Here is a 10,897-nt window from a genome sequence, read left to right on the forward strand (position 1 = left end):
GTCCAGCCCCGCCATGGGTGCCCTGCCCAGGCCAGCTCCAGCCCTTTAAGAAAAATAAACCCAAGAAAAGTCCCGGGACTCTCTACTCCTGCAGCGGCCTTGGGGCTTCGGGGGCTTGTGCAGAGCCCCCCCGTGGCGTGGGGCAGTGGGGGTTAACAGGGATCGCCCCCCTACCCCACCGGCAGGAGTGGTGAGTCTGGGGTTTTTTTCATTTGTTTTTTTTTCTTAAAGGGCCAGAGCTGGCCCAGGCAAGGCCCCCGTGGGGAGGTTGGGGGAGCAAGGAGGGGGGTTGGGGGGCTCATGCAGAGCTCCCCATGCAGCATGGGGAAGTGGGAGGCAGTGGGGATTGCCACCCCACTAGTCCAGCAGCACCCGCAGAGTCAGGGCTCTTTTTTTTCAAAGTACCAGGAGCTGGGGTGGACTGGACAGTCATTGTCAGGCTGGGAAAGCAGGCAGGGGATGGGGCCTGGATGATTTGCAGATTCGGAGATTTGGCTGCTGCTGAATCTCTGAATCAGATTCGGCTGAATTGAATCAGGACAGTGATTCGAATCACCAAATCGAATCACTGTCCCCCAAACAAATCAGCCAAATCCAAATCCGAAACAAATACTAGCCGCTTCACACAGGCCTAATCTACACACCTAAAACTGCAGACCCACCCAGCTATCCTTCATCACTATCTTAAGAGTGGCATTGCATGTGATCTTCCCTCGAATTCTTAGCTTGCTGCTTCACTGCTGTTCCAATAATACTCCTAGGAACAGGGAGTATTCTATGTGGCAACATTTTCTGTTTCCATCACACTACGTCTCCATTGCCTCTAACTTGTACACAGTACGTGACACTCCAGAAAATCACCTGTCTCTCATAAGCAAGACGTCCAATATCTTCCAGTGTTAGGGTATATCCTTTCTCCATCTTCATAATAAAGCAGGCCCTCTGGGCAAACACCCTCGTTGCAATGTATCCCTGTAAAACACAAGAGCAGGCTATTAAATTACAAGTTAGTGGGTGGTTCTACATATGCAATTAATTCAAGCAAGAAACTCCAGTGCTTATTGTGCCAGAGTTTATTGCTCCCGGGTACTTTGTTTGAACATGCACCTGAGACCACAGCATGTTGAGCTGAGTCACAGCAGCCCCTGCTGGCAGAGGGTCTAGGGGGTCAGCCTGCCAGCCCAGGGCTGCTCCAACCTGTTTCAACATGCTGCAGAAAGGATGGCTGGGGCACAGGCAGCCCCCACACTGAAGCACCCTCATGCCCTAGCCAGCGCCATCAGCATCTATACGTGCATTGTAACACACTAAATAACACCACCGCAGGATAGTACTTGTGTTTATAAGTACTATCCTGCTGCAGAGTTAATTAATTTACTTCAGCCTAATAGCCCTGCACATGTAGACCCAAGACATTTACTGTGGAGCTAATTAGTCTACTCTACAGTAAACATCTCATGTAGGCATACCCAGTTTACTATTAGCCAACTGCTGCTGGGTCCACAGAGCAGTTAAAGCATCTTGCGCTAGGCAGGAATTCAAACCTTGCTTTGCAAGTGTGCCAAAGGCTACCCTTAAACAACCTAACTATAAATGAATGATCCTGGCCATCTGGGCCAGTGAGGCGAAGGTAGGTGGACATGATAGTACCATCACTCCCTTATGTGCCACTAGCTAGTCAGTTAGGCAGAAGTGGACCTTTGGCTTTGACCCAGTTGCTAATTCTGCTTATACTTTGATCTAGATTCTGCCCTTGGCTTCACTGATATAACTGTAGAGTGAACTACATGGACTGCAATGGGAGTTGCCCACATGTAAAAATAACCCATGATGCTACTGCTGATGATACTGGTGCTGATATATTAAGGTGTTTCACTGGATTTAAACATATCGTCCTAGAGATGCCTCTGTGCTGCAACAGGTTTTACTTACATGTTTGTAATCAAAAATGGTGTCAGAGGAGCACAGCCCATTACGGACATGGATGTCTGCAGTATTTTTTGTATTGTCAATAGTCACAGTTTGCAGGACATAGTCACGGCCAGGTGATGGAATGGTGTAGATCTGGGTATAAAACACAAAATATTTTATCAGAAACATCTGTTGCACTCACAAATACAACAAAGAAGGAAGTGTTTTGCCTGCTATAATTCCTGGGCTACCGAAATAAAAAAGATAAGGATACAGGGAGACATGACTTTCTGTGGAGTAAAATGGGTAGGGATTTACCATGTATCACTGGTTCCATGGTACCTGCCATTGTGTACACTCTTACATCATGGCAGATGAAGGCTATCTCATGGTAACTTAACCCTCTTAAAATACTTACCATGGGATAAGGGCATATATACAAGTAGTGCTGAGTGGTAAATCCCCATCTCCTTCTCTTTGCAGTAAACTGTGCTTACGCCCATAAGCTGAAAGAGCCCAATTCACAATTGCAGTGAAGCCCCTTTACACCTCTCTGGCAGGGAAAGGAGGCCTTGGAGTAGGCATCAATTGCAGACACAGTCATTTAAGCTCCCTTCACACTGTCAGAAGGCCAGAGTGTAAAGGCACATCATTCCCACTGTGTCTAGTGGCTATGTAATAAGGAAGGATTTAACAGTACATAAATATGAAGAAAAGGGGAAATTGTTGAGAATAGTTACAACCTGAAGCAATGGTTGGAAAGTGAATGAGATAGGAAATAAATTAACAGTTTCTTAATGGTAAATTGTACTGGGTTGCGGCTTGTATTTGCTTGGGAAGTTGCAAAGTTGCCAGTAATATATAGCAGGGGATAACTGTAAAGTGATGTAGCGGGATAGAAGGGACAATATTACAAGCCTTCTCCTTTTCTAGGACCTAATCTTACAGTCAGGTTTCTCTGGATGTTTTGCTCACCTACGGGCTGCAGAATTGGTTCTTTAATTTATGTGATTGCCTGCTTTGGCAAAAAATGACTCTTTCTCTGGACTCAGCAATAAACATGTTGCTAGTTTCGTCATGGCTTTTTTCCTATTAGCCAATTTTCTATCCCCCCGCTTTAGGAACATAATGCAAATAAACGGTAAGCAGTACACAGCCTTCCCAGTCTACTTACATGATATGCAGCTGCCTGGGTCCAGAAGACTCCCAACACAGCAATTAGTGCAGCCTGAAAAAGAAAATAGCAGCATTCATATTTAATAGGAACAATGAGTACTTCATGCCAAGTGGACAGAGTTCAGATGAATATATATGGTCTTCTGAATTAACAAATTAAGGGAAGCTGTAGTATTGTCAAGGCTTGAAAAATTATCCACTTTGCATTACATGAAGACCATTGGAAGAGAATTCTATTTCCCTATTATGTTTTATTTTGTTTGTTAAACTGTGAAACTTTATAGCAGTCACTTAATCCCAAAGGTAACCTGTGGATTTCATGATGTATAAAAGTTTATTGAGCTGTCTATTTACAATTTTGTCTGATTTTTTTTGGCCTTAGAAATATTAGGAATGTCCAAGAAAATCTTCTCCGATTTTGTTGGTGAGATTTCAATTTGTCAGCTATAATATATCACTAGAAGTGAAGGAGCATTAATAAGTCATTGAAATTGAATACGTATTAACAAAAACAAATCTAAAACACACTCTTTTAGAAATTCAGACTAGAAAACCTTCACATTTCCAGGGGAACTGTAGGTAGGTGTGATTTTGAAATCCTTCAGAGTTTGGGAGTTTCAAATCTTGCAAGTTTGATATTGCTTTAATTTTCCACTACATGGTTCCTAGCTGAAGAATCTGATAATGGGCACTGTCAGAGGCAGGATAGGATGATGCATATCACAAGTCAGATCTGGTCACCAGTCAGACTGGGGCCCGCTTTAACCAAACAATATAAAGCCCATTCTACATGTAAAGAATGAAAATCACCAAATACAGTAATAGTCATTTTCATTCCCCAACTCCTTGTTTGCCTTCATTTTTAGCTTTCTGCCTGTCTCATACTTTCTGTTTGTGTAAACATTTTTCCAATTTGGGTTTTTCATCTTCTCATTTGGAATGGAACACGTAGGCTTTTTTTTTTTTAACATTTCTTTGCTATTCAAAAATGACATCAATCACTGCCATGTTGTTACCCCAATTCCCCTCAAAACATATAGCATAAGTTAGCTACAGAACCATTCCAGTGACCTCAGTGGGATTACTGCATACACAAGAAGTCAACCCTCCTGCACTTACAAACGAGACATGAAACAGGTCAGAGAATTATTCAGACAGTTCTCACCTTACTTAAAACTCTTCTGTCTAGCAAAAAGAAAATATTCACATTTTTTACATAAATGTTCAGTTTGGTACCCTACAGTGGCAAGAAGGGACAAATATACTCACAAGCATGTTCATTGTTCTTCCAAATAAGAATGAGAAGTTGTGGACCAAATGGAAAAAAGCACTGAAACGTCGAACTTTTATATCTTGCTATAGGTGTGGAAACCACTTGACGGCAATATGCTTTCTGACTCGAACAGTTCCCTATCAAAATGACACACCATGGTAAACTACTTTATCTGAATTTTCTGCCTTAGGCAGATAACCCAATCCTGATATGAGCACTTCAGTTAGCCCTGAAAAATTTCTAATTAATCACTTCGCAAATACCTATTATTTAATAACTAAACTGCGAGAGTAAACACCTGCTGGATCAATTTTTTTTAATACACAGCTATGATTTTATTTTGTCTAGTTTTCTTCCTTAGCAAGAGTATGCAGCAGGAGAAAGGTATATTCTTCCTTTGTACAGCCAGATACACTAACCTAGACAGAAATGTCTGCATCATCACAGCCTACAAGTACAGGTAACAAATCAATGAATAGACCAACTTTCTGGGTACCACTTGCAAAACAGTTGCATTCAAATGTACACGGCTCCAAGCAAAACTACTGTACTTAAATTGACTGAAATATTCCAATGATAATTATGATACAAACAACAATAATACCTTGCATACATAGGTTGGGTAAATCTTAGTCTCCCTTAGTACAAAAGATGGGGCCCATGAAGTTCAGAAGGGTTATAAAGCAGGGCAGTAGCAGTGTAAAGAATAGAATCATGGTTTCCAGGTTCTCATTTACTGCTGTTCCTTTCTGGTTCATTTAGGCCAATCACCCTCAAACCTTTTCGACCAATGGACCACTCTTGCAACCTTCAACATTTCCTGTGAGTCATCATTAAGCCTCATCACCACCTTTGAATGGAAAAGCTGGGGCCAGTGTGACTTGGGCACCAGCTTCTGACAATGGACCATGGACCACCAGTGATCTGTGGACCACAGACTGCAAACCACTGATATAGGCCACACTGACCCACTTTGCAGCCTGGTCATATAATGAAAATCGATTATATAAAAATGACTTATGCATGCTATATTTGCTCTCTAGGATCTTGTATTAGGCAGCACAGGCAAAAAGAAGTATTTGTCTACAGGCACTGAGATGGACACCTCCTTAAATACACACAAATGAACGCTGCTGCCAACTAATGCGTTAATTCAAAGGGTGGAGACATGTGTGCATGTGTGAGTTTAGGGGACGAGAATGTCAAGAATTTTGGTGCCTAGGGTTTTAAGTAGAAATGGGTCCAAACCATGTTTCAGGTAAGAGCTCTATTGGGTTATAACAATGTCAAGATGCATGATGAAGAAAGAAAACTAGACTGATTTTCCTTCATTGCAGGATCAATTTAATCAGTTAATAGTATATGTGTGTTTAGAGTTCGTTAAGCTTGGCAGATTCTTTTAACACAATTGCAGTAAAGTGCCAAGACCATGGAAATCAATAAAAGGATGCCAGAGGTCCCACTGGAGCAGATCCAGTGTCTACTGGAATCTTTTCAGGACTCCAGCAAGTAAGCATTGATCCAGATCCAATGTAAAAGGTATACACAGCCTCCAAAACAATAGTCTGTGATTGTAGTCTCCTGCCTCTAAAGCTGCATGCAAAGAAAAGTCAGGACAAAGACATATTGGCAGAGCTGTGGTGATGGGAGGGCTCCTGTCTTCTCTATAGATAAATAAAAAACTTCAGTTTTCTGGTGTTTATTTGGCACTTTCCATGACTTGTTCTTTGCAGCATATTAAAATAATATCTTACTGCACATCATTTAAGATTGGAGAAAAAATGGTAGCATTTTTAGAACAAGTTTGTAAAACATAAAGCTAGGAACATGTCAGTAGCCATCCCAAATCGATCAACAGATTTAAAGCCATCCAATCATTTAAAAAGAAATGCAATCCCACTTTACTTCATGATGCAGCTGCAAGGAGCATGAGCCATGATCCAGCAAATCACTCAGGTTGGATCACAGTTAAACTTTACCCATTCTGTGTGATTTTTGAAGGTTTTGTTTGCTGTCCTGATGCACTACAATGAAACTGTACGATTTTACGATACTGTTGTACAGTTCTGGATATTTTCTACAAATTTATTTCAATTTATGCTTATTTCATTTTTCTAAGATGAAATACAAAATAGAAAGAACAAATTTCTATAACATGAATCATCTGTCCAAAAAATCAGTTCTGCGGAAGCATGTCTCTGCAAAAAAAAAAAAAAAAAAAACAATGAGAAGAGGATAAGTAATACATACTTCTATTTTATACTGCACAGCTTTCCACTAGTGCAATAATCAAGGATACAGATGTGTAACAAATGAACAACAAATAAATATACCAAATATATGTCAACGAGGACCAAACTGATGTGATGGGTCTGATCAGATTAGAATAGAAAAGCTGCCCTTATCAACCTTTGTCAAATGATAGTAAAGTGATGGGCACAATGGAAATGCTTGTGACAAAGAGATCTTAGTGGCTGACAAAACCATGCAGGCACTGAACACTGGTGATAGAGGTGAAGTCCCAAAGGCACACTTCTCTTCCGCTTGGCCTAAAAGTCTAAAAGCATTAGCTAAACTTTCCATTTAGCAGTAATGGCTTTTTATTTCAGTTGCCATATCTCAACCATTTACTAGGGGTGTAACATAAGCTCTTTCTTACTGTCTGCCTCTCTCACACACACATCCAAAGTGGATCTGACATTCTTAATAGAGCGGTAAACAAAATGGGCAGTGGTAAATGAAGGAAAATTTTAACAGTAGCAACTGGATTCAACAAAAACTGACCCTCATCCTGGCAAGGTGAAACCTTTGATCCCTATCACAGGGAGACAAATAATAAAGGATAATTTCTAACTGTTATTTCTGTATGGACCAGTATGGAACTCAGCCTTCTAATAGGTACCTCAGCACCTTAACACAAGATTGAGTATGGATATTCTTCCCAACAGGAATAGCTTTGCTTCTTTGAGAAATACATTATTTCCTCAGTATGTGTGTCACAATCCCCTGCGTTGAATAGGTGCATATCTGCCGGGTTAACTTAAGTCAGTAAACAGCTTGACAGCAGAGATCAAAAAACAACTCTAATTCTATATATACAACTCTCAATAATGTTCATTCTCATGCAGAAGGAGGTTTGGTATAGAAACAGCCATTGCAGGCCTGACTGCACTTGAACTTTCCATTGCATTTACCAAAGCTGCTTTTTTGCTTTGTCTGCCCTTGACCTGAATCAGGGATGGGTTTACAGTCTTTGCCTTTCCATATATCTGAATCAGATTACTTTGTTCTCACCTGTTATTCTCAAGGCCAGGCATGAAGAAGACCAGAGGCGGGAGAGAATGTAAAAAATCAAAAAAAATATAACATATTATGTTATATGTCTCTGATACTTTTTGAGGGTGCAACTTCCCTGTAGTTTCTGACAATCCCATACCACTAAAGTGGTGGCTTTACTTTCCATTCCCATAACCAAAAGGAGAATTCACCCTATTATTTAGTGTAACCACTCACTGCAGGTAATTTTTTTAAGGATCTGGAAAATAGAAAGAAGGACAGACTTGCATCATTTTAAAGCCAATCTCCAATAACCAACACATTCCAGTGCATTAAACTAACACTGTTAGGATATCAAATCAAACAAGTTAAAATGGAGTAAATACATATATGAAAAATCTCTTCTGGTGATTCATGGTTTTCTCAGGCAGTTTTGATAAATATTTGCTTCTTCCAGAGGACATAAGCTAATGTTGGGAAAGGAAAGCACATGGCACCACCTCAAAAATCAACAAAATATACAGCACCCACCTTCATACTTAATTACTTATGCTTTAGCAGAACTTGGATTTAGGGCTGGAGAAAAGGCTGAGACCTGGATTCTTCAACTGCACATAGCTTAACTGGAACTGCTGTAGTCTGACCACCTGTAGTAGCTACATTGATGCTATATTAGACCATGACATGGGGATGTTTACTCAGGGAACTACGTGGTCTGGTGTTTCATTCCTCAAGACCAAGACAGAATCAGGCAAGACTCACCAAGTGAAATAGTTAGAAATCAAATCATTTGAAACTATTCCAAACATCTTTGCAATATATGTATTTCTGGTTCTGCTTGAAAACAAAATATGGAACGAAATGTGGAAAATTAACAAGACAAAAATGTCATTGAGCCTCAGGAAAGGACCCATGTGAGCTTTGAATTAAAGGGTCAGGTTGGTGCTTTACTCACCAATATACTGGTACTCAAGATATTTGCTGGCCCTAACATGTGGTATAGAGAGAGAAACTGTTCTGGGCCAAGTATTAAAAAAAAAAAGCATCAGAGAACAGCACAGTACTGGCCAAGGAGTGGAATCATGAATAGTAAGATCTTATTTCCTCCTTGATTTCTGTCTTGATTTCTACAGGCTATGTAAGCAATGAAAAGTTAATGGAGGAGTTAGAGATTCAGATTTCCAAGAGTGCTGTGTTAACTGTGGTGGCCAAAATGGCTGTGGTTGTTGGACTCTTGGACAAAATTCATTTCCAGGTCATTGCTAATGACAGCATAGGGATTAGCATTGCATAGTTTAGCTTTCTTGATGCCTTTCTCATGAGAACTAGCCAGTATATCAATTTTCTAAGGAAAACAAGAGGCTTTTTTGTGTCTATTGCATCCACAGGCTTCACACACACGCACCTGCATTTGCCATCTGCAAATCAGACTGATTAGAAAAGCTATAAGTCACTTTGCTCAAAACTTTATCAGCCTGATCCCCCACTACTATGCATCTTGTGCGAATGGAAAGAGGAGTGCAGTCTGGTGTAAAACATTACAGCACCAGTGTTGTCTTGTGCAAATTCTACATATTCACAGACTTTGTAGTGGTGGGATCAGTCAAAATGTGCAGAACACAGCAAAATCTTACTGAGTCGAAATAGCTGGTTTTCCCCCCTAAGTTCTGAAATCTAGTAAAGTTTCAACATTTAAAACATTAAAAACAAACAAAAAACAGGCTTTGTTTTCCTCTCCATTGCCTCTGCTGGCCCAGGGCTCTCAGCCTCTTGAATTTGTTCAGCAGCTTCCTAGACAACCACCTCAATGCTTCCTCACATGCATCTAAGGGTATTCATGGTATGATCTTATTGAGACCATCTCCTTCACTCTCTACTCTTAAGTTCCTTATAAGGCCAGGTACAGACATTACACTTTTACTAGTATAAGGGATCAGAAACTGAGTCTAAACCCATAACAGAAGTTTGGTGCGCACAAACTGGTTTAAAAATGGCAGAACCTCCCCACAAAAGAGAAATGTGTGTCGTGTTTGCTAATAATCTAAACTACACCACTTGCAAAAAAACCATGTAATTTGGATCTATTCCATTTTAGACTTTTTGAATGTTCATACCCAGCCAAAGAGCCTTTTTTTCTTGTTCTCTAGAGCACTTGAAATTAAATTGTACTCAGTGCATATAAGAGGCCTATTACTGTTTTTTCCCTCATCTATGTCCCTACGTTTTGAGCTTACTGGAATAGAGACTACGTGTGTTAAAGGCTTGGAAAGCACCTGGCACACAGTTGGCACTACTTTAATATATTCAATAGCAAGAATAGTAATAATGAGTCTGGTCTTTCCAGAAAGTCTCCAACATGGATGATAATTCTCACAGTTTTATCCTAAGTCTCATATTTCAGAAATTGTCTTCAAGCCTCATCTGCTGAATTCAAAAGATGGCTTGAGCATCCCAGCTTTCTTTTTTTTTCTTGGTGACAGAGTGAAGTGAAGGTACTCAAAAGGCTCAGGAACTGATGGCAAAGAGAAGGAACTCCATATGTAACTTATTTTTTAGCTGATCTTGTTATTTTTCATGATTTTGGTAGGGGGTGACTTAAAACAATTTTTGAATGCACAACATTGGCAACCTTTTGCCCATTATCAATGTCAAATAACAGGGTGAGGTTTTTGCCATGTAGACAGTTTTTCACTGAGATCTTGTTTGACTTTAGGGGTATAGGTTGTAGCCGTGTTAGTTTAAGGACATAGGCAGACAAGGTTGTTAGGGTAAATAATTATATCTTTTATTAGACCAACTCAAATAGTTGGAAACATTCTTCTTTGCAAGCTTCTTTGTTTGATTTTAAGAATTTATCGTCTGGCTTTTACCACCAGTTTTTAAAAGAAGAGTAATCTGCATACCGGAACTTTATCATGAAGTATATTGAATGTAGCTATTATAATTTTTCTCTTATCTGCTGTAGGTGACTAATCCTATCAGTTTGATATCAAAATCCTCTGTTAACAGAGCATTGACATTGTGAAATAGTGTATGACACAACAAATAAGTGAGGACATGCCCTTAAGATAAGTTTTGCCTAGTACTTGTCCTTGGGAAACCCAGGTATAAAAGTGGAAGGGAGCAAATAATTTTTTCCAGAAGAATTTGTCTCCTCTGCCGTCAAAATGAAGCTCGCTGTGAGTACATTTATTGCTTTCTTCTTATTTAATAGTAGGGCTGCCCACAGCATTGAAACCCTATACAGGCTGAACTACTGCT

At 40.1% G+C, this 10,897-nt stretch overlaps 2 protein-coding genes across 2 annotated transcripts in view; one reads left to right on the forward strand and one right to left on the reverse strand.

Moving 5' to 3' along the window:
* GKN2 (gastrokine 2) overlaps positions 1-4,378 on the reverse strand; it is a 6,157-nt gene extending 1,779 nt beyond the window's left edge. Inside the window, exons 1-4 of the mRNA XM_006032903.1 lie at positions 4,357-4,378; positions 3,086-3,139; positions 1,933-2,064; positions 862-972 (exon numbers count right to left, since the gene is read on the reverse strand). Of these exons, the coding sequence (XP_006032965.1) occupies positions 862-972; positions 1,933-2,064; positions 3,086-3,139; positions 4,357-4,368 (309 nt within the window). The 5' untranslated portion in view covers positions 4,369-4,378. The remainder of the gene's footprint in view (positions 1-861; positions 973-1,932; positions 2,065-3,085; positions 3,140-4,356) is intronic.
* A 1,218-nt stretch (positions 4,379-5,596) lies between these two features.
* Positions 5,597-10,897, forward strand: part of LOC102380927 (gastrokine-1) — a 12,432-nt gene continuing 7,131 nt past the window's right edge. The window contains exons 1-2 of the mRNA XM_014524312.1: positions 5,597-5,618; positions 8,770-8,891. Of these exons, the coding sequence (XP_014379798.1) occupies positions 5,597-5,618; positions 8,770-8,891 (144 nt within the window). The remainder of the gene's footprint in view (positions 5,619-8,769; positions 8,892-10,897) is intronic.

The sequence above is a fragment of the Alligator sinensis genome, unplaced genomic scaffold (assembly GCF_000455745.1).
Source record: "Alligator sinensis unplaced genomic scaffold, ASM45574v1 scaffold1030_1, whole genome shotgun sequence".
In the NCBI taxonomy this organism is placed as follows: domain Eukaryota; kingdom Metazoa; phylum Chordata; order Crocodylia; family Alligatoridae; genus Alligator; species Alligator sinensis.